At 45.3% G+C, this 23,906-nt stretch overlaps 1 protein-coding gene and 1 long non-coding RNA gene across 4 annotated transcripts in view; one reads left to right on the top strand and one right to left on the bottom strand.

Annotated features, from left to right (window-relative positions):
* WWP2 (WW domain containing E3 ubiquitin protein ligase 2) overlaps positions 1-23,906 on the top strand; it is a 147,652-nt gene that overhangs the window by 50,373 nt on the left and 73,373 nt on the right. For all 3 annotated transcript variants that reach the window (XM_082711686.1, XM_082711687.1, XM_082711688.1), the window contains 2 exons: positions 15,801-15,938; positions 17,753-17,849. In XM_082711686.1, the coding sequence (XP_082567812.1) occupies positions 15,801-15,938; positions 17,753-17,849 (235 nt within the window). The remainder of the gene's footprint in view (positions 1-15,800; positions 15,939-17,752; positions 17,850-23,906) is intronic.
* Positions 15,340-15,882, bottom strand: LOC309853584. The gene is made up of 2 exons (XR_014305817.1): positions 15,740-15,882; positions 15,340-15,519 (listed from the first exon to the last, which is right to left on the bottom strand). It is a non-coding gene; the product is annotated as an uncharacterized lncRNA (long non-coding RNA).

Raw genomic sequence — 23,906 nt, 5'->3', positions numbered from 1 at the left:
GTCCACTTGTTCATTCTCACCCCCATCTTTCATGATTTCATCTAGCCTCACGGCTTTCACCTTTGGTCTGGACACATGTGACTTGCAGCCTGGGCCGCAGCCGTGGAAACCAAAGACTGCGTGTTTCTGGATGTCTAATTAACATCTTCAAAGGAACATGTTAAAAGTCAAGCGACCTGCTTTCCCATAGCTTCCTCCATCTCAGGCAATGGTGATTGAGTCTTGCTCAGGCTTAGAACCTTAGTGTCTTCCTTGATGCCACTCTTTCTTTCTGTTATGACCCACGTCCAGTTAGCATGTCCCGCCTGTGTTACCCTTGAGATATGTTCGAGGAACTGACCGTTTCTCACCGTGACCGCTGCCATCACCCCTGTCCGGATGCCTCTGTTCAGCAGTCTCCCTGCGATGCCCTTTGTCTCCCTGCTGTGCGCTTTTGAACCCAGCAGCTAGAGTAACCCAAACTAACTGTGAACCACATCATAACACTCCCACCGTGGTTGCCCACTGAACTAAGAGTAAAAATTAAAGTCCTCCCCTATTGGCCTAAAAGGCCCTCCCTGATCTTCCTGTCACTCCTCTGTTATCTCAACCATTATCCCCCTCTACAGGCCCCACTCTGGTCCCAAAGCCTCCTTGCTGTTCTTCTAACCCACTGCTCATCTTGGCCTCAGGGCCTTGGCACTGACCTTACCGTCTTCCTGAAATATTCTTCCTCGTGTCCTCATGGCTTTGCTCCCTCACCCTCTTCCCGTCTACTCAGATACCATCCCATGGAGGCTTTCTTTGACTATTCTTTGTATTTCAGGAGTGTAGAATTCAGTGATTTCTTTTTTTTAAGATTTTATTTATTTATTTGACAGACAGAGATCACAAGTAGGCAGAGAGGCAGGCAGAGAGGAGGAAGCAGGCTCCCCGCAGAGCAGAGAGCCCAATGCGGGGCTCGATCCCGGGACCCTGAGATCATGACCCGAGCTGAAGGCAGCGGCTCAACCTACTGAGCCACCCAGGCACCCCTAATTCAGTGATTTTTAAATCATTGATTTTATTTTTAAAATTTATGAGAGAGAGTGAGAGAGAGCATGTGGATGGGGAGGGGCAGAGGGAGAGGGAGAAGCAGACTCCCCACTGAGCAGGGAGCCTGACTCAGGGCTCGATCCCACGACCCTGGAATCATGACCAGAGCAAAAGGCAGATGCTTAACTGATTGAACCACCCAGGTGCCCCAATTCAGTGATTTTTAAAAATTTTACCAAGTTAGGCATCATTCCCATGAGCTTTTCCAGCACCCCAGTAAGATCTCTTATGCCCACTTACCATTAATTTCCGTTTCCACCCCCCACTTCTGGCAACCACAAATCTACCTTCTGTGTCTGTAGATTTGCCTTTTCTGCACATTTTGTACAAATGGAATCATTTGGCCTTGGCCAAATGGTCTTAATTGCAATTCTTCCCTACCCAGCATTCCCTGCTCCTTTCTCTGCTTTATTTTCTTTCTAGCACTATCCCTATATAATACGATATATTTAGTGTATATCACTCCTTGCCCTCTACTACTGGAATGTAAGTTTCACGGAGCAGGCATTGTTTGATTTTTGTTCACTCTCGGGCATCCCTTCACTCCTGTGCCTAGAACACAAGACACTAACACATATGTCTAAAATATAGGCCCTATATTTTATATGTCCTCAATTAGATTAGTGAGGATGAACATTTTTTGTTGTGACTTCGGTTTTTGTGGCCAGTGTCATGACTCACCTCTGAGGCAGAGGTGGGGCCAGGGTAGTCCCGAGTGCCTGCTCTGGGGAGGCATCAGGCTGAATCCATCCCTAGCCTCCAAATGCAAGCCTTTGTTTCATTTTGCCCTGGTCTGGTTGCAGTTACATCAGTGACTACTGTTTTCTTGATTGGCACCAGATGCCAGGCATTGGGATTTAAAACCGTCTTTAATACTCTCTGAAAAGCTCTCTGTGTGTTGCTTTCCATCATCTGCACCTCAGGCAGATATGGCCAAGCCAGAACCTCAAGGAATTCCCAAAGAAGCCAGAAGCACCCCCCCCCCCCAACCCCACATCCCCAGCTTCTCAGAGTTACAGCCGGGCCCAGTTCGTGGCTTTGGTGTCAGTGGAGAGCTGTTTGAAAGAAAAGGTCCTTTTAGCCAGAAGTCTCAAAAGTAAACACACAGGCCCCTGCGATGAATGTTAAAACAGACCCACTCTCTGTGTCACCAGCAGAGAGGTTGCCTTGTGAAACCTCACTTGAAGGAAGAAGAAAAGCTTTCTGTCAGGAATCTTTTCCCCTGTACGTGGCTGCCTCAGCGTAGCCTGGGGTTTACTGCTGCCTCTGGAGTGTTCTGTAAGCCTCTCGGTTTTGGAAGCCCGTCACCCTCCCTCCTGGGAGCATATATTGAGCAAAGAGTGTTTCTACCCCTTGAAACACGAATGCCAGCCACGGCTGTTACCCTTTCTCTTCCTCTAGAGGTGTATTGTGACCTCCTGCATTTTAGTCCGTGGTAGGTGGTCAAGGCATTCTTCCCTCCATCTTGTTTTTTTGCCATTTTAGATGTAAGGATGTCTCAGTGTTGGAGAAGGGTTTTGTATGAGAGGAAATCTGCACTCTTGCACATTTTCTCAGGATTGTGGGACCTGCCTGGAGTAGGGAGTGGATATGGAGTTTACTTACCAGCATTCACATGGTAAATTTTTACCTTCAGCTCTGGGCAAGATGCTGGAGAGGTGGAATGAGCAAGGCACTGTCCTGGAATTTAGGATCTAGAGAGGGAACCGGGCAGACATTAAGTAGGTCAGTACAAGACACTAGTCCAGGGGTGACAGACGTGATGGAAGGAAGTACAAGATGCTCTGGGACTGTTTCACTGAGGACTTCATCTATCCCGAGGTGGGGGGTGTCAAGGAAGGCTTCCCTGCGGAAGAACTCCAGGGGATGTGAAGGGATGCCTAGGCCAACAGGAGAAAAGCATTCCAGGCTGAGGGAACACTTGGGAAGCTTTGAGGCAAGAATGGGCTTGGTGCTGTTAAGTCATACAGAGATGGCCCTTGGTGCCATCCGGGCCTTGTGGTGAGAGCTGCTCAAGATTATGACCAAAAATTGGCAGGGAGGAGGCACTGGAACAGTACTGGCCAGTAGAAATATAATGTGAACCACATATATAATTTAAAATTTTCTAGTAGCCACATTAAAAAAAGTGAAAACAAAAATAAGCGGGTGAAATTAATTTTAGTACTGTATTTTATTTAGTATACCCCAAGTGTTATCGATTTATATATAACCAGTATAAAGAAAGCTATTACTGAGGGATATTTGCATTCTTTTTTGTGTGTATGTCGTGCATTTGAAATCTGGTATGTTGTTATACCCTCGCAGCACATCTCAGTGTGGACGGGTCTCATTTCTAGTGCTCTGGCCATGTGTAGCTTGGGGCTTCCACATTGGACAGTGCAGGCCTGGAGGTTGTTAACTTAAGGAAGACTTGGGAGACTTTCCTCCTAAATTAGGTTGTTAGTATAGGACTGTACTGTTTGTACAGTTCTAGAAACTCCTCTCATTCCTCTTAAGCCTTCCCCACAGAGGCATAGTGCCATGTCCTAGAGAACCTGTAGTGTTTCTAATCAGATGTGTAGCATTTCAATTCTAAACTGACAGCTGTTTAGGCCTGAAATGGTGGCCTTGCGGAGAGCCCAGAATCAGTGATAGGAAAATGAGACTGTTGCCCGGATATGAGCTGTTTCCTTCCCCTTGCCAACACAACACAACACAACACAACAAAAAGAAACCCCTGCAACATTTCATCTAATGTTCAGGTCTCTATTTTACGCCAGTTACTTGGGAGTGGCTTCTGCCCGATTATCCATTCGAGTCTCCCAGGTTCTCCTAGGGCAGGCATTGTGGCTGCTGGAAGAGTATTAGGATGAAGCCTTATTTATCCCACTTGAGTGTATTACTTTCCCTTTTCCCCCAGTCTTCCAGGATGCTCAGAGTATTTTTCTTAGAGGAGGAGACTTAACTCTTGGCAGAAAGTGGCGTGTCGGGAGGGAGAGCGATAGTGCACCAGAGCGCGGATGCCGTAATTAGATGGTGGCGTTTAGGGCCGCTGTTAGGTACAGGGTGGAGATCTTCACCCCTGGCTTGGGGGATGCTGTTTATGATGCATAGGACAGCACGGCGCCCATTTCTCAGGTTATGATCTCTGTGCCTTCCTTCCCTCCCTCTCGCTTCTCCTCCCTTCTCTTAATCAGTGTTCACTTAAACACACATTACATACATTCATTCTCATAGAGGGGGGCATTACAGACCAGGCTGAATTCACCTTGAATATGCCCCTTCCTCGATCCGAAAAGCCCCCTAAATGGATAGATTGCTTCTGTATATATTTTTGAAGATTCATGGAACACATTAAGTGAAAAATCGAAGGTTAAAGTCAGTTTTGGATGTGTAGTTTATGTGTATTCATGTTACTGCTGACAAGTACAATGACTTCAAACAAAGTCGACAACTATGAGTTATATCCTGGGGAAGGGATTTGGAATGTGTGCTTCTATGGCGCAGGTGTTTTCTTTGCATTTGCATATTATTTTAATTTTTAAAAAGACTTATTTATTTTAGAGAAAGAGACAGAGAGAGAGAGAGCATGAGTGGGAGGGACAGAGGCAGAGGGAGAGAGAATCTCAAGCAGACTCTGCACTGAGCGTAGGGCCCAATGCAAAGTCAAGTCTCCCAACCCTGAGATCATGGCCGGAGCCAAAACCAAGAGTCAGATGCTCAACTGACTGCCACCCAGATGCCCCATTTCAGTTTTTCATAATAAGCCTGCTGTTGTTATTTTTTATTTTTTAAGTTCTTATTATTTATTGTGAAGGCAATATTTTATAGCATAAATGGGACATTTAAAAAAACTTTTTATTATGGAAAGTATCAAACATAAATTAATGTAGAGCAGTGTAATGAACCATCCCATACTTGTTACCCACTTTTAAGAAGGATCAGCATGTGTCAGGTTGTCTTTAGCCTCCAGACCCAACTTTTTTGGGGGGAGTGTTTGAAAGCAAATCGTAGACATCCTGTCATTTCATGTGTAAACACTTCCAGGTACATGTCTAACTGATAGGCATTTCTATCTGATAGATTTCTGTCTAACTGATAGAAAAAAAATTGTCCACTATGCAGATAATGGAAATTTAAAAAAATAAAACCTTGTTTCATAATCTTACTCTTCAAACACAACTTACTGTCTTTCTCTGGTTCATTTATTTCTTTGTCCCTTTACATATTTATTTTTATAGGATTTTAGTAATAGGGTGCATTCTATAACTTCTTGTTTTTTTTTTTAACTCAATGTAGTGTGAATAATGTTTTATATTCTTATATACTCTTTGTAATCATTAATCCATACCTTCATTGTGGCATAGCATTTCATTTCACTTATCTGACATTCTAATTTTTAAAAAGCAGTTGCTTACAAAGGAGATTTTTGCGTGTGTGTGCGGAATGATTACCACAAGTTTAGCTAATGTTTATCACCTCAAACAGATTCAGAAAGAAAAAAGAAAATGTGTTTTTCTCCTTGCGATGAGAATTTTTAGTTACTTTCTCGAATAGATCAGTGTTAACTGTAATCACCATGTTGTACATTACATCCTCAGTCTTTATAACTGGAAGTTTATAACTACTGACTTTTTAAAAGCAGAATCTTAATGGTGAAAGTTCTCTTCTAGCTGGGCTCCTACATTTTATATTTAAAGACCTTTGAAAAGGAGAGGTTTGTTCATTGAAAGCCTTCCCCTGCCATGTTTATAAGCATGGCTTTGATCCTGTACCACCCGGGAGACGTGGTGTGTTGCTGAGTTTCCCTGAGGGCACAGAGAATGGATGAGCTGTTAAGGGTCTGTGGTATAGGAATCTAGGAATTACTTTCATGGGTGACAAGGACTTTCCTTCCCATTAGGGACAAGGAGCTTTAATGACGAGGTAGCAGTAACTCAGATGGATTCATAGTTTATTCTGAAGACCTGGCTTTCCCAGATCTGTATTTATTCCCCCTGAAAAATTTATTCCCCCTTGAAAAATTAAAAAATATGCTACAGCTTGACATTGAGATTTACCAAAATGAGGCCTTTTGTATCCTGTGTTAAAAGGACCTTCAGTTGGTTCAAGAGAGACTTTGTCTCTAATATACCTTTCTCGGTGGATGACTGTGACGAGGGGCCAGTTCTGAAAAGTGTATGCCTGTGTGCTTTTTTTTTTTTCTTGTAAGTGAAGAAAAAATGTCTGTTTCTGCATGGACTTTGGCTTTTGACTTGAGTTTAGAGAAATAAGGATGATGATGATTAACAAAATCTGTCATGTACTAAAATGAGGATGCGCGTGCCTAATTCCTCCTCCCTCTTTCCTCTGGTAGGAGAGGAGGTGTCCCTCTTCCTCTTTCTAAGGGTGGAGTCTCCATCCATGCTTTGGAGCCTGTGTTTCCTGCCTTCTCGGGAGTCCTTTCTGATTTCCCTGTTGCCTCTCTAACTATTCTCTGTTTTGCAAGGTCATCGTCATCTGTTTGTTAGCTGAGTTTCCTATCATTCCATCTTCTTCTGTGCTCACATTCTTGTCCGTACCTCCTCTTTATGCATAACCACCATGTGCAGGTGACCCATAGATTTGAATCTCCAGCCTAGATCTCTCCCATGAGCTCCATGCCCACATACCTGACTGTTTTCTTGCTGTCTTCTTGTGCATATGTCAGAAACCTGTCCAAATCTTAACTCACTGACTCTTTCCCAGGCTTGACCCTTTTCCACTGTTCCATATTTCAGTTTGTAGATCCACCATTTATTTATTTAAAATAAGTTAGAAACTCGGGAGTCATCTTCAATACTTCGACTGCTCTTGCCTGTTTACTTTGCTAATCTATTTTAAGATTCTCTTGGGTTTTACCTTTACAAATTTTCCCACCTCTTTCATCTCCACCTCTGTTGGCCTGGTCTTTTCTTTCACCCTCTTGTCTGCTCTGCCTGTATCCGTCCTTACTTCCCTCCAGTCTTTTCCACACTGCAGACAGAACGATTTTTGAAATCACAAAGCTGATCTTGTCACAGCTCGATTAAAAACCCTTAAGTACCATGCTCGTACTCTTAGGATAGAGAGAAACTTTTCAACATGGCGGGCCCACGAGGCACTGCCATGTATGGCCACCACCTGGGTCATCTACCCCAATTGGATCACATTCCATTCCATCCCCACTCATCTGTGTTCAATTTCTTGAGTGCGTTTGTGCCACAAGGCCTTTGCACATGGTATTTCCTCTGCCTCACTTGGTCTTCCTCTATATTCTATCCCACCCTTCAATGTGCTCTGTGCCTGAAACTTCAGAGCACAGTTGAGTTGTCAGTTCCTTAGGAAATTTTCCCTGATGCATTGATGAGACCAGCTATCCAGTGCTCATGAGACCATAGATGTCTTCCATGATGTCTGTTAATATAGTTGCAGTTATACATGCTTTGTGAGATTTTTTAGTTCCTTTTCTCTCAAGTGACTTTTGAGTTTCCTCAATGCAGAGACTTAGTCTATTTTCATTCTTCGTTATAAACCAGCCTCTCACCCAGTGTCAGACGGATAGTGGAGGCCTAGAAAATGCTTCTTGAAGGAATGAATAAGAACGAGAGAGAGAATATGAAAGTTTACAACCTGGATTTGTAAAATGAAGCTATTTTCATTTTTAGTGGAGTTAATGCAACCCCCATAGACCTAAACTTTGATTTAGGGACCATTGAGGGACTCTCAGCAGCACCATACAGAAGAGGCTTCAAGACCAGAGTAGACTCTTCTTTGCACCTTGTGTTCTAGGAAGAGCCTGCCAAATTGTCAGTAATGGGGGCTGAGGGGAGATGGGATGAAGCCAAGTCAACACTGGTACCCCAACAAGAATTCCAATGTTTATAATCTGATGGTGGTTTGCTAGAAAAGACTTTCTCTTGTTAGGCTCTGGGTAAGTTTGGAAGCCAAAGAGACATCGTAACAGTAAATCCTGGAAGCCTCTGGCTTCCTTTACTGCAAAGGGAATGTGAAAGAGTGTTCTCTTTAAACCTGGGGTACACTCCAGCCTGTGTGTGTCTGAGTTACAGGGAGCTGGGGAATGGAAAGGAGACTATTTACTCTCTGCCCTTCTGGAATTTCCTCCGGTTCCGTTCCTCTGTGCTCCAGTGTTTCACAGCTCTGTGTAGAATGAACACTGACCTGTTAATGAATGCCCTGCTTATTTTCACTTTCTTTTGATGGGCCTATGGGACTGAGGGCAGAGGGAGGCAGGAAGAAGGTTTGTTTGTTCCACTGAGCAGCTCAGTTAAGGCCAGATCAATCACATCTTCATTGGGCTTCCGAGACACTTGACCCGAGAGTACTTAGTCTCCTTTAAAAGTATCTTACTTTTGTGTCCTGTTTTATTTTTCTCACATTTCCTGGTAAATCTTTACATTTGTATTCTGAGTGAGGAAGAAAAAGAAAAAAATAAGATCTCTCTCTTTTTTTTTTTTTTTTTAAAGGAGTCTCCACACTCAGCATGGAGCCCAACATGGTGCTTGATCTCACAACGCTGAGATCAAGACCTGAGCTGAAATCAGGAGTTGGACGTTTAATGGGCTAAGCCACCCAGGCACCCCAAGATCTTTCCTTTTAAAAAGATATGTGTGTACATGCATATACATTGTCATGCTGTGTGAGCGGGAGAGGCAGTGATGATAGAAGATTCTAAAGTTGAACATTCTTTCTCACACACCACAGTGAAGCTGTCTAGGCAGGAGTTCTGGATTTCGTAACTGAATCCCATTACCAGTGGCATAGTTTGGCAGTTCTGGTTTACCTCATTTTCTCTTTTGTTGGAATAAGGAAGGCAACTTCCATGTTCTATTTATCTATACTTATTAATACCATATGCAAAAAACACGATAAAAAGTCCAAGTCAAGGAAGGGAAAAAGTAACTCTTAGAAAAATATTACTCATCTTTATTGCACGTAACCGCTCTTCCCAATAGGAAATGATTAACTCGAAGCCACTTGTAAATCTGAGGCTTTGAAGTAAGGAAAAATGAGAGTAGGAGTGCCTCCCGAAGCATCTTGATTGTGGATCCCCTACCTTTTTGTTCTTCAGACTGTATATTTAATGTAAAATTCTTATTTTTAGTTGATTCCAGTCACTGTTTGTGCCTTAGGTATGCTGGCTTGGGTGGGGGGAGCTATTATAGAAAATGTCACGCATTCATGAAAGTGGACAGAAGAGTCCATGAGTGTCTGTCATGCAGCTCCACAGCCATCAACAGTGGCCATTCCTGTTTCATCTTTCTTCTTACTCCACCCCCTACTGGGTTAGGGTTTTGGTTTTTTTTTTTTTTCTCCCCCATTTAATTTATTTTTTGAGAGTGGGAGAGTGGGTGCCTGCAAGCTAGGGCGGGGCAGAGGTAGAAGGAAAGAGAACCTCAAGCAGACCCGGCTCCCCTGCCTCCCCAGACCAGAGCCCTTGGTAGAGCTCAGTCTCATCACCCTGAGATCATGAGGTGAGCAGAAATCAAGAGTCTGTTCTTAATGGACTGAGCCACCCAGGTGTCTCCTCGGTCATTTTTCCTTAAAGCCCAGGTGTATTTCATTCACAGATATTTTAGTAGGGAGCTCTAAAAGAGAAGGGCTCCCATAACTATAAAACCAATTTCATACCTAAAAACCATAATGGTAGTTATTTAAGTATTATCAGTTTTACATCCCCTAGTTGTCTTAAAGTTTCTAACATCCGTTTGTTCGCTTTGTTTGAATCAGGATCCGAACGGCGCTGATGTCTCTTCAGTCTCTTTTAACCGATACATTCTCCTTCTTTTTGTCCACACCGGTTCAGTGTTGCAAAAACTGGACAGCTTGTCCTGTACTTCACCACCTTTTGGATCTTGCTGCTGTTCCTCTGTCCTTCCGTGTCTCCTGTAAATTCAAAGGTAGATCAAGAGACTTGATCTGATCAGGTTCTGTTTTCCTTTCTGACGAGGTGGCTTGTGCCTCTATTAGGAAGCATCTGGATGTTTGCTGGTCACTCTTGGTATGCCAGCGTTTGAAGGATTCTCCTGGCATGGTCCTTGACATTTTCCAGATTCTTTCCCTAGGATCTGATAGTCAGCTCTACTGCTGTCTTGACCTTCATGTTATGTAGCATTATAAGGCCTGGCTAACCAGACAGTATGTAGAACAGAAGGGCACAGTCCTGTAACTGAAGTACATTTGTTGACTGCTGAAGTTAGCATGAGCTCAGGCCTTTGGCTTTCTCAGAGAACGGAAGCCTCTTGCCAGCGGGATATTTTCATTATATATGTTCCATCTGCTTCTAATTGAATCAGACTTCCTCGAGCCATGCTCTAAGTTGGCCCTTTCTGCAGCACCTGCCTGTCCTTTGCCCCAAGACTCCGAGAGACTGGTGGGCCCATGTGGTTGGGGAATCACGGGTCTTTCCTAACACACGCTAGGGAGGAAGCCATGGTAGTCTTCCTTAAGCTGTGTTCCTAGAAGACCTTGCCATCGTCCTGGCCCACGCCAGCAGCTGTTGCACCTGGAATATCGCACTGACTTCCTCCCCGGTCTCGTCTGCCTCAGCCCTTGCTCCTCCCACAGCCCGAGGGAATCCACTGCAGCACCACTCATGGCCCTTCCTTGCTCATAGCCCCCCAGTGGCTCCCAGTCTCACGCAGAGGAAATGCAGAGACCTTGTGGGAGCTTCTAAGACTTTCCTTGTGGGCTCTAGGGACCCATCTCCTGCCCTCATCTGCTCATGTCGTCCCTCATCCACTCCAGCCACGCCAGCCTCCCTGCCATTCCTCAGACACACTAGGCCTGCTCCTATGTGGGGCCTCTGTGCTTCCTTTTCTCTCTGCAGAATATTCTTGAATATTCTTCCTCCAGACACCTACCCGGCTTCCCCTGGCTCTTCCTCTTTTTAGTCTCTGCTCAGTTGTCACCTCCCCAGCGAGCTTTTCTCACAACGGCAAGTCCTAATGGCCATCTCTAGCACTCACCCTCTTCTTTGCTCTGTGCATTGGTTTTTCCTGCCCTTGCCGCCTTCTGACAGATGATGCAGTTGTCTTTTAAAAAATTGCTAATTGTCTGTTTTCCCTAACTTGAATAGAAACACCCAGGCACACAATTTTTGTCTGTTTGGTTGCTGTTAAATCTCAGTGACCCGTGGCATCCGGGTGGCTCAGTCAGTTAAGTGGCTGCCTTCGGCTCAGGTCATGATCCCAGGGCCCTGGGATCGAGTCCCGCATCAGGCTCCCTGCTCAGCAGGGAGTCTGCTTCTCCCTCTCCCTCTGCCTGCTGCTCTGCATACTTGTACTCTCTCTCTGTCAAATAAATAAATAAAATCTTAAAAAAAAAAAGTCTCAGTGACTCAACTAGTAGGTAGGTGCTCTCTACACACACGTGGACGCCATGACCATGGGTGGGGTGGGATGACGAGGCTGAGAGTGACTGGTGCGCTTCCTGGGCACAGTCTCATTCTGGTTTATGGCAGTCGTCTTACCATGCCCCTTTTTTCAGCGATTTCTTGGTGTTTGAGCAATGCCTCAAAAGGCAGTAGGAAGACCTGCTGCGAGAGAAAGGCCCTTTGTAGAGTTGTCCGCGTGGCTGTAGTGAAACCCGAGGGCCCCAGAGGCGAACTGGCTAAGGCTGCTATTTATAACTCAGCTTCCAGTGTATGTTTTCCAGCCACACTTACTCCTTTCAGCCTCCCCTGTACGCTCAAGTCTGTCACTCAATTAGCTAATGGTTTCTTTAGTCCCATTATGCATTGTAGGGCTCCCCTGGCTCAGGTATTTTTTTCAAAGAGAATAATGGGGTGTTCTGTTCTCAGAGGTTTAATTTTTTAATAGCCTTGCCAATTAAAAAAAAAAACCCTTTGCCAACTTTGTATTATGAAATTTTTGAACAGACAAGAGAATGGGAAGAAGAATATAATGAACACCCAGAGGCCCTCCACCTTGACCCGACACTTGTTACCATTTTGTTGCATTTGTTTTATCTGTATGTGTGAGCCCCGTGGGCACATGCATTTTCCCCCCAAAGCAGTTGAAGGTAAATTGCAGCTATCGTGACACTTCCTTCCCCAGAACTGCAGATTATTCTCCTATAAGAACCATTCAGTAATTGTAGATACCCTCAAAATCTTCTTGCATCTCTCAAGACTAGGAGCGTTCATATGTAAAACCACATGTTCTTATTGAACCTAAGAAAATTAACAGTCATTTCAGACAACATTTAATATCCAGTCAGTCTGGATATAAATTTCTCCACTTACCCCAAGAATATATTGTTTTTAGATTTTATTTATTTATTTGAGAGAGAGTGTTGTGGGGGGAAGGGGTGGAGAGAGGGAGAGAGTCTTAAGCAGACTCTGTGCTGAGCATGGAGTCTGAGACTGGGCTCGATCTCATGACCCTGAGATCACTACCTAAGCTAAAACCAAGAGTCAGACACTCAACTGACTATGTCACTCAGGCACTCCACCCCAAGAATATTTTTTTCAAACTAATGTTTAATAAAACATTGCATGGCATTTGGTGGTTATGTTTGCTCAGATCTAAAAGAGTCTCCTCCTTGTCCCACTATCTTCAGAAAAGAAATCCATTTGATGACATTGTCTTTTTGAAGAGCCCAGGACAGTTATTGTATAGATGTCCCATATTCTGGGTTTGTCTGATTGCTTCCTCGTGGCACTGTTGAATTTATTTCTCTGTCCCCTTATTTCATGTATGTCGGGAAGGAGATTGAGTGGCTTAATTGAATTCAGGCTCAGTGCTTTTAGCAAGAAGACTTTAAAAATGATGTTGTGTGCCTCATGCTGCATCACGTCAGGAAAGTGTGTGTGTGTGTGTGTGTGTGTGAGCTTGTCTCGCTCTTAGGAATGCTTCATTTGATCACTTGGTGAGGACGGCGATGGTCAGAGGTCTCTCTGACTCTCTTTTTTTAGTAAATAGAACAAAGGAGGAATTATGGTCTGAAAAGTTTTGTTTAAAGAGGAAAGATGTCCCTCCTCCCTAGGTTTTTGGGAAGGCAAAATGTATCTCAAGGCATTGCAAGGTCACTTTGGAGCCTACAAGTATATAATGACTACTGGACGTGACTAATGGGTAGAGAGAAGAGCTAAGTTGGAACCTTAAGACGAGACCGTGTAGAGATAACTTCAAATTATGCCTGTGGCTTCTGTCAGAGGACCATGGCAGTATGACTTTCAGGAGTTTGAAATAAGCAACAAGAAGCCTGGGGCTCCCCTAGCTTCCCTTTGACCAATATCATCCCTCCAGAAAGGAGGGAAAGCCATGCCCACACTCCATTTGTAAAATAATGGTTTTTGAGATACGGAGAAAAGAATCAAGGAACCCTTTTGAAATGCTCATCCCAGCACATTTCTGAGTTCAGAAGGCAGGGCATCTTTCGGAAGTGTCCTAGAATCAAGATGAGAAGGTGACTGGTCCTTGGGATGGTTAGGTAGCTCACCTTGGAAGACTTTTTGAAGTTTGTTGCTCCAACCTGGAAAAGGCTCCAAAAGGTCCAGAGAAGTACACCTTCACAGTGAACAAGTTAGACCAAGAGAAATTGGGACTCTTCAGCCTGAAGACAGGAAAGTCAACAGGGAGATAATAAAAATGACAGGCTATTAGGAGCCTGCGAGGCCCTAATAAATGTGCTCTTGCTATTCCTGTTTTCCAGGTGGGGAGACTGAGGCTCGTGTTAAATAATTTGCATAATGCTATAGCTACTAAGTAGTGGAATTGAGATTTGAACCCAGTCTGCCTGGCTGGTGCCCGTCCTGAACCTCTGTGCTGTACTACCTGCTAGGGACTTAGGCCCTGGATCCTGCATAATACAGTAGGGAGACACCCCTTGACTTCTCTTTTAAGCAATAATAATAAGTATTTATTACCTGCGGGTTTCGGTGGGTCAGGATTTATGAGTGGCTTAGCTGGGAGATCTGGCCTAGGATCTCTCATGAGGTTCTAGTCTCTATGGTGGCTGGACCACAGTTGTCTGAAGGCTCAACTGGGGCTGGAGGCCCTCCTTTCTGGGTGGCTCATTTGCAAGGCTGGCAAAGGGGTGCTGGTGGTCGAAAGGCTTCAGTTCTTTCCCAAGAGCTAGACTTTTGAAGGAACTCGTTTTCAGATTACAGGTATTACTTTATAGAAATATTTGGAGCTCACCAAGCCCCTGAGTGAAACTGACTGAAAGTAGCAACAGGCTCAAAAGGACTTGGAGAGATCCATTACAGGCAAGAGAGAGTGAGGGAAGGTAGAGATACTTAGGAGAACTTGAGCAGGCAAAGGTAACTGGTTTCCACATTCTTTTTTTTTTTTTTTTTAAAGATTTTATTTATTAATTTGACAGAGAGAAATCACAAGTAGATGGAGAGGCAGCCAGAGAGAGAGAGGGAAGCAGGCTCTCCGCTGAGCAGAGAGCCTGATGCGGGACTCGATCCCAGGACTCTGAGATCATGACCTGAGCCGAAGGCAGCGGCTTAACCCACTGAGCCACCCAGGCGCCCCTGGTTTCCACATTCTTATAGTAGATCCTTGAATTGATCCAGACTTTTCCTTGGTTCTTAAAGGATTGTGTCTGTATCTTAGATTTGGGGCTGGCTTTTTTAGTTGGGGGAATTTGTTTCTAGAAAGTACTTAAAAGAGAGACTTTTTTATGCATATGCTGCTTCGTGATAGAAAACCAGTGAGATAGCTTATAATAATAGAGTAGCAATTAAGAGATAGAGTAGAGCAGGTGGTTTCGTGGGTGGTGGGTGGGGAAGGAGGTTGGAATATGTGGTGCTCTCCTAGCCTGGCTCTGTAAGGTGTGGGAAGGCATGGAACAACCGCATGCCCTTTGGAAATCCTCGTAAATGCTGTTCTCTCGGTCATTACCGAGTGACCCTGAACTGGAGGTTTTAGCTCCTGAGCATAACTGGGTGGAAGCTGTTCCCTGTGGCCAAGCTTGGTGGTGAGGTTTGGGGGGTGGGGTACAGCAGTTTCCAGACCATGGAGGGCTTGGGGCTTCTGCCTCGTGTCAGTTTGTTCTGTTTTTCTGCTGTGGTTTCCTGACTCTTCTTGCTCGCCCACAGGACTTGACTGCCTGGTGTTCTAGGGGCCAGGCGACAGTGAGGTGCCTTCTTACTCCTTACAGAGCTACTTGTCGACTGCTTTTTCCTCAGGGACTAACCCAGGGCCGTGTGACTGTTGTGGGGCTGACTTACCTTTGTTGAACTTCTGTTGCTTAAACATTTTTCCTTATTTCTAAGTGAAACATCTTCAGAAGTGAAAATTAAAAACAATATTTTTAACATACAGATAATCTTTAATTCCTCATCTAGAGATGACTCCTGATGACATTTCCTCAGGTCTCCTGACCTGTTTCTCTTCTTTTTTTGCCACCGTTCTTTATGTGGATAGGGGGATGCTGCTTCTCACTGCTTCCCCTATATGCCATCAGTATCTCTGGACTTTAATCACAGCCCTGCAAGCATAACCAAACAGATCAGTCACATTGAAATTATAAAGATACAACGTGTTTAGAAAAACAAGAGTCCAGCCTTTCCCCGCAGTCTAATACAACAGTGATGACAATGAGACCTATTCCTTCCCATTCCTCTTTCCATGCCACAAGACAGATTCGAAGTGACAGAAAAATATTGCCTGGGGTGCCAGACTAGGTTAAATGAGGGCAGAGAACTTACAGAATCCTAACTTGGGGTGCATTTGGTTTAGTCCATCCCTGTTGCTTTTCGTGTTCAACAGTGGAGAACACGCAGCTGACCCTGAACCTGCAGACGGAGAACAAAGGCGGTGTTGTCTCGGGTGGTGAGCTGACAATTTTCCTGGACGGGCCAACTGTTGATCTGGGAAGTGTGCCTAATGGCAGCGCCGTGACAGACGGTGAGTGCCGCCCTGCTCCCTGGGGCTGTGCCGGGATGGGGTGGGGCAGGGATGGGGTGGGGCGTGCCCGGGGCTTGGTTCTCGCCAGGTACCTGCCTTTGGGTCCCACTCAGCCCTTGACTGTAGCTAGTCCTGAATCCTCCTAACAATCTTAGCATGATCAAAACTGTGACATGGTTTTTTAAGGGCAGCTTTCTGATAAAGGACCAAAATTAATGTCAAGTGTGTTGTTGTTTTGCTTTGAGGGCAGAGAAAATATCTTTTCATCCCACATGGGCTCTGGAACATAAAGTGTCTTTATTAAATGTTACTTGGGCCCATTTTTTCCTCCCAGTACAGTTACACTTCCTGGGGGATCTTGGAGGTGACTTTTATATGACGGTATTGGTTGGGAAAGGGGACTGTATGTCTTAGAGATTCACCCTAGCAAAATACAGGCAGAAGCAGGGAAATTGGAGTATCTCCCACTTTGTCCTGAGTGAGGGCAGTTTGTTTCTTTTGATCTAGTCTGAAATTAGTCACCTTTGGATCTAGCAGGAAATTATTTCATGAAGTCTGAGGTCTGAGATGGATTGGGTTTCTCCACAATTTTTCTTGTTAAATGTGAGGTAACTATAGCACTTTCCAAGCCCTAAACAGCCTTTCTGGAGCTTCAAGGGAGTGAAATTTGAATTCTAATTTAAGGGAATTTGGGTAGAATCTCAGTAATTGGATGGGCCTTGACTGGAGAATCCTCCCTGGATGGAGTGATGCTTCGGGTACTGTAGGTGCATGGAGGAGGAAACATGCATCATTAACTCATTCTGCACGTATTTCTATAATTGAGCACCTGGTATGTATTAAATCTTGGACCAGGTGCTAGCCAGATGACAGGGGCAAATTCATATGGTCTCTACTCCTAGAAGCTCATGATTTACTTGGTGGGTGCAGGGATGTTAGACATGAAACAGGTAAACGAAGAAATAATTATGTAATTGTAATCATGACAAAAGCGATGAAGTAAAAGTACCAGGTGATAGGAGATTCTCATACTTTAGGGGGATCTCACTTAAATTGGGGGCCAGGAAAGATTTCTTTGAGGAAGCTCAGACCCACTGGAGTTGAAGAGTTTAGATAGGCCAAGATGGAGGTTTGGGAATGGGGTGGCTGAATAAGAGGTAGAGGGATCCCCTGTGCAAAGGCCCTGAGGTGGGAATAAGCTTAGCCTACAGTGGAAGCAGAAGTGGTCCGGGTGGCTGGACCAGGGAGAGCAAGAAGGAGGGTGGTGGCAGGTAAGCCCATAAGAGCAGGTCAGTTCAGATCACCACAGTCTTGAAGACCTTGGTGAGGATTTTGGACTTCATCCTAAGAAGCCGAAAGCTGTTGAGGAGTCTTGAGCAAGAGTGTCATGATTTGATTTGAATTGAATTGGCTTTGGATTTTTAAAAAGCTTTCTGGTTGCGATACAGACAAATGCTCCCACTGCTTGCCCCTACTTTGCCTGGTCAGCATCTGCTCTCTGTCTCCTATGATGCGGCTGAAGTTTATTAAATGCACAGGCAAGTTGCTTATAAGTGCCTCAGATGTTCTTGAAGGTCTTGGAGAAGAAGAGCTGTTTCCCAGGTTTGAGCGCCTCTGCTCTGGGGCCCTGCTCGAATCCCATCTGGCTGTCCTATTCCTGTTCCTGCTGGAGGCCGCAGCTGGCTAGACTGCCAGGGTCCCATGTGGTGGGGCACTTGGATGCGCGAACTGGACTTTGCTCCTGAGCCACATCTCAAACAAAGGTTGAGCTTCTCAATGTTTCTGTCTTTTCTTGTGATGGGTCTCCTGTTTAGGATCCCAGCCACCCTCGAGAGAATCCAGTGGGACTGCTGTTGCTCCAGAGAACCGTCACCAGCCCCCCAGCACAAACTGCTTTGGTGGGAGATCGCGGTAAGAGCCCCCCCTTGTGGATGAGTAGGAGCTAGGAAGGTGCTCAAAGCTATTGAAAACCTGTTGGGAGGTGGCAGGGAACAATTAATGTGAGAAACTCCTGGAAATTTCCAACTGACTTACTGTGTTAAGGAGGTCCAGAGGGGAGTACAGAATTCAGGATTCTCGGGAGGGTCAGGGGTTCCTTGTCAGCGATCAGGACTGGCTAAGCTGGTTATTTGGATAAGAGAGACTGTCGAACAGAGCTTAACTGGTGTTTTATGTTGCGGGGGCAGTGACCACAGTGACCTTTTGGTATACACACGAAATGCTTAGAGCAATGGTTCTTTATATGTGAGATTTTCTGTTGTGCATTTCTATTTTTGGGGATGATCCATGATTCCCTCCTGCTCTTGGAGTCTGAGTTATGTTATACTTATTATAGCTATGAGGAATGACTTAATTTTATTTATTGACATACCCATCTTATGTGTGGGGTAACAGTGCAGATTCACTTCCATGCCACCTGAATTCCCAGGTATGTTAGAGAGGTGGGGAAGATGGACTTGGGGACTTTTAAAATTTTATTTATTTATTTATCACGGTGTACAAAATCTCCAGATGTTTAAAGGAAGTGTTAGGGAAAAGAATCTTATGACTGTATTTGTAAATCGTTACTATCTGCAGAGAGTAGATGAAAAAACTAGTAAAATTAGTCTTCCTGAACAAATCCCAGGGAAGGAGTGGGAGTAATGCTTTGAGAAACACAGTATGACTTCAGCCAGTACCCACAGCATCTTTTTTTTTTTTTTTTTAAGATTTTTATTTATTTATTTGACAGAGAGAGAGATCACAAGTAGGCAGAGAGAGAGAGAGAGAGAGGAGGAAGCAGGCTCCCTGCTGAGCAGAGAGCCTGATGCGGGGCTCGATCCCAGGACCCTGAGATCATGACCTGAGCCGAAGGCAGAGGCTTAACCCACTGAGCCACTCAGGTGCCCCTCTTTTTTTTTTTTTTTTTTTTAAGATTTTATTTATTTATTTGACAGACAGAGATTACAAGTAGGAGGAGAGGCAGGCTGAGAGAGGGGAAGGGAAGCAGGCTCCCTGCTGATCAGAGAGCCCGATTCAGGGCTGGATCCCAGGACCCTGGGATCATGACCTGAGCCAAAGGCAGAGGCTTTAACCCACCAAGCCACCCAGGTGCCCCTACCCACAGCATCTTGAAAGATCCCTGTAATGATAGCCACCAGCTGTCTCTGGACTCATTTATTTTAAGGGTTGGCCAGGGAGGTGTTGGGAGCAAGAGAGGGTTGCATGTTTGCATCTTTTGTGTGTAGCGTCAGTAGAAGCCAGGGTACCATTTCCCTGTTCTCTTTTCCCCAAGCCTGTGCAAAGGTGTTGCCTCACATCCCAAAGACCATTCACTCTTTTCCTTGACTTGCTAGGTGAGTTATAAGTTGGGATAAATAGTCAAGTCTCACAGGGTAAGGACCAGTGATATAATTGGCAAATGTTGTGTCAACAGAGGCATGAGGGACACCTCGAGCTAGAGAAAACAGAATCTCTTTGGTGGTGAATAGCTGGCGGAGAAGAACACCTCAGCATTTCAGTCTCTGAGAATGATGCCTTCTTAGCTTTGGCCCTAGCAGTTGCCATCTTGGTCTTTGAGCTGACTTGGAAAGTTTTGTGTCATATGCAACTGATGTCACTTATTTGGGGGCTGGAAGGCAGGCTCCAACCCTTAACAACTTTGGAATTAAGTTCTTGACCCATTTATTGCTCTCTGAAGTTCTCTAGTGAGTAGATCTTGAAACTCACATGTCCTAGGAGCCATTCTTTGTTGTTTTGTGTTGAGGGTTGTTGTCTTATAAAGCAGCAACCAGACTTCAGCAGAGAATTGGATGCACCTTTTCTCATAAGCCACAGTAGATGTTCGATGCTAATTAACTATGGGTGGGCAGCATGCCCTCCAAGTAGTTTGAGTGCTATGGGAGCTTGCCCTTGTCTGCTTCGCTCCTGTAGCATCTTCCACGCATGGCTGCTGAGCTTTCACAGGCCTCTGCCATCCAAGTATTTATTCACATGGAGCCTGCTGCCATTCAGTAACAGACACTTTTGAAAGGTTCTCCTATAGGCAGTGTCTTCTCTGTCCCTACGAACTGTTGTCCCCGTCGCCGCTGCACCGAAGAAGAGTGTGTGCAGGCAGGTGGTAGTAGGGTAGTTGGCTGGATCAAGGTATGGGGCTTTACTAGCAGAAAAAGTAGATTGAGTCTTGGCCTGTCGTTTACTTGCTGTGTGATATTGGACAAGCCATTAAACCTCTTGACACCTCAGTTTTTTCAGATGCAAAATGGGGATATTGCCTGCCTCATGGGGTTGTTGTCGGAATTAACTGAGATGAGCTGTGTCAGGCTGAGTGAGGGCCTTGCACACTGGGAGGGCTCAGGGACAGTGGCAGGGGCTGCCTTTGCTCTGGAGATGCTCCTTCGTACCCATTTCCTCGCCTACAAATCTGAGAAGTGTGGCCTGGCTGATGTTTTTGCATCAAGGTCTGTAATTGGCAGGGTGACGAATCAAACCTGCAGGATTCAAGGACAGTCCTCTGCTGTCCTTGGTTTCCTCGGGTAGAGAGGATGGGCTTCTGCCTGCTGTCTCCTAGACTAAATATTTAGCCTTTGCTGTCTGGTGGGTAGGTTTTTTTTTTTGGACGTGGGTGCTATTCACTCTGATCAAAGATGCTTTGATGTGTCCATGAAGGTGAAAATGGTGAAGTCAAACATCTTTTCCTCTCCTTCCACCTCTTTTATTAAGCTGTCGAACTAGAACCATGTAAGGGTTTTATTTAAGGGTTCATCTACCCAAGGTCATCCAGTCAAGGGACCATTTGCTTGTAGAATAAGACCCCTCCCCCACCCCCAGCTCTGTCTTTCAGTGGGATCTTGCTCACTCTTTAAGAAGAATTGGGTGAGGGACGTTTGAGTGGCTCAGTCCATTAACAGCTGCCTTCGTCTTGGGTCATGATCCCTGGGGTCCTGGGAATGAGCCCTGCATCGGGCTCCCTGCTCAGCATGGGTCCCTGCTGAGCAGGGAGCCTGGTTCTCCCTCTCCCTCTGCCACCTGCCCTGCTCGTCTTCTCTCACTCTCTCAAATAAATAAGTAAATAAGTAAGTAAATAGATAAATACAGTCTTTAAAAAAAAAAGAAGAATTGGGTGAAACATCCCTAGTTATTTTATCATGTGGCATAAACTGATTTATAGACACACCGCATTAGTATGCTGTCAGTGGGTCTGGTTGAGTAAGGTAAATATAAATTGTTGTGTAGTCTTACAGGGAAGTACCATCCCATACTAAAATGGGTGAAAGGCAGTTGCATCCATATGGTGGAATCTCAGAAACATAATGTTGAACAAGAGAGGCAGGGCATGGGGGAAAATCCCACAGTATGATGTAATTTATATGAAGTTTAAAAATGTCAAAATAAACCATATATATTTTTTATGGATGCCTTCATAACCAGTAAAGCCATAAAAAATGGAAGGGAATAAATGACCTTGAATTTAGTAGGTTGGTTTTCACTGTGGGGCCGGAGGTGCGTAAAACAAGGAAAAAGCACACGGAAAGTTCCCCGCCTTGTGGATACGGGGCATGGGTCCCCATGTGTTCATCGTACTCATCTTTGAACTGAACATATATTTAATGTATTCTTTGGTTTGCATGATTTATTTCACAATAAAAAAGGAAGAAGTGTCTTCTGTCAATCTGAGAAAACCGAACAGCAATGGTATTAGGTTGGGGACACTGTTGTTGGCTGTTGAGGTAGACAGATGTCAGAATGTCAGAACTTAGGATTTCTTCAGGCTCCATAACGACCACTTCTCTTCCTTCTGCCTGGTTGATCTATGTAGCAGTAGCCACTGATTCAAAGTCGGTGCTTTACATTGGCCTCATAGGTCGTGCTCCTGTCACTTCAGCTTGAGGCTTGAGAATTTAATTTGGGAGTTGGGGGGAACGGGTTCCAGATGGAAGCCGGCCACTGCCAGATAATGTGTCCAAACAGTGCTAGTGTTGGTAGCCTGAGAGGCCCGGCCTCACACTATTTGGTGTTTGATTGGAGTGGGCATGATTACGTGGCGCCCCCGGATTCTGTCCGTATCATCCTGCCCGGCATCCTCAGCCAGTGTTCCTTCTTCCAGGGCAGTGGTGGAGCGGGCCTGGTGTGGGACGGAGCCCCCTGGGAGAGTGCATGCTCGTTGGCACAGGGAGTACCTACCACACCTTTTAATAATCCCCAAGCGTTTATTTTATTTTGCTGGAATGAGAGCTGACTTTGGGAATGGTGCCTAAGTCAATTCAGGTTTTGCAGATCTGATATGTGCCTGGTACCGTGCACACACTGCACACGGCTTGCCAGGAGCATGACCTCCCCTTTCCATGGCCAGTTCACAGTCTTCATGATACATGAGATCTGTGTGCAACAGGCAGATAAAATTATGAGCGTTCTGGGCACTTCAGAGGGAGAAGAAATCTGTGGGTGTGGAGGGAAAGACGGAGGAGAGAGTGGAAGTGGGAGTTTGCAGAGAGACTGTGGTCCCTTGTGTGAGGGTTCAGTCCAATATCTCAGGGACTGACTAGTGGAGGGAGTGAACAGTCAACGAGAGAAGCCACCAGTGGGGCGTCCGTGGAGGGAAAGGACCCGGCAGAGGGGATCCGCGCCAGTACTGACAGCTGTCCCCAGAGGTACCGTTCGGTTAGAAATGAGTGTGTAATTCGAGACTGGAGAGTAGAAAGTCGGGATGTGTGAGTCCTTCGTACTTTGCTGATGCTCCGTCACCTGTGAGTTTTTCCTTTGCGCCTCCCCAGCCGTTTCTGTGAAATCAGGGCAAGGAGGGAAACCCAGCTCACGGCTGTCTGTGAGCCGGGCTGCTCCTCCAAGCACAGTTGGAGATGCCTTCTGACTTGGACCAATTAGCTCCTCAGTCAAGAATCCCTGTGGATTTTCCACAGTTCTATAGGGAACTGGGGAGACAAAAAGGGGAGGTGTTGAATTTCATGAATGGGCCTGAAAACTGAAAGAGATCTAGTTGAAGAAGCTGTAAGGAGCTTAAGCAATTAATTTTCCTTTGTCGTGTGTGTCCACATTTGTTTTGTGGAAGCGTAGATGCAGATGTGCAGGGAGGCCCGTGCCTCTGTGTGTTTGGTGTGAGGGGATGGAGACCTGGAATTACTCCACGTCCATGGCCAGCTGTGAGCACTGGCCAGTGTGGGCAGACCTCATGTTTTAACATGCTCCCCTGTGATTCTTCTACATGTAGAAGTTTCAGAACCTCTTCTGATAGAGTTTTCACCCACTCTTCTTTCCTCTTTTCAGTTTTGTCCTGCTTTGTTGAAAGCATATGAAATTTATTGACTCCCTTGCCTTGGCATTAATGACCTCTGAAGATTTAAAAGAGTTATCGTCTCAGGGACTTACAAAGCCCCAAGGTCTCTGGTGAGCTCTAAATAGCTCATCAGCTGTGTCTGCAGACAGCCGAGCCCAGAAAGGAAAGAAAAATAAACTCAACAGGGCGTGAGTCTGCTGGGAACACTGCTGGGAGTCCTGGGCGGACCAAGGGGGTTTGGGAAGCAAAGCTAATGGGGACAGAGGCACGGACAGGACGGGAGTTGAGCCTTTGGGCACTGGGCCATTTTCTCAGTCATCGTTGGCCACTGCTACCTCTCCTGCACTTGAGATGACCAAACTGTAGTTACTTAGAGATGTCACCCAGTCAACATGAAACACAGTTGAACACCTTTACAATTTTCATGCAAGCCTCCCCCCAACAGCTTCTACTTCACATCTGGGTAGAGCCTCAGGATTGCTCAGGAAGAGAAAGGAGTAACAGGAGAAATAAGTGGAATTCATTTACTCCTTTAGAAATGACTAAGATTCAGTCCCTGCTTGCAAGGGACTCTTTCCTGAGTAGTTGGTTTATTTGGAATAGGATTGAGACCGTGGGCAGGAACCTCACTGCATTGTCAAAGCAAGGCATTGGAAGGTAATCATGGAGATTAATTACACATTCATTTATACATTATT

This window comes from Mustela nivalis (assembly GCF_964662115.1).
Source record: "Mustela nivalis genome assembly, chromosome: 18".
NCBI lineage: Eukaryota > Metazoa > Chordata > Mammalia > Carnivora > Mustelidae > Mustela > Mustela nivalis.
The sequence above is the reverse complement of the archived record's forward strand: the minus strand, read 5'-3'. Positions and strand labels throughout refer to the sequence as shown.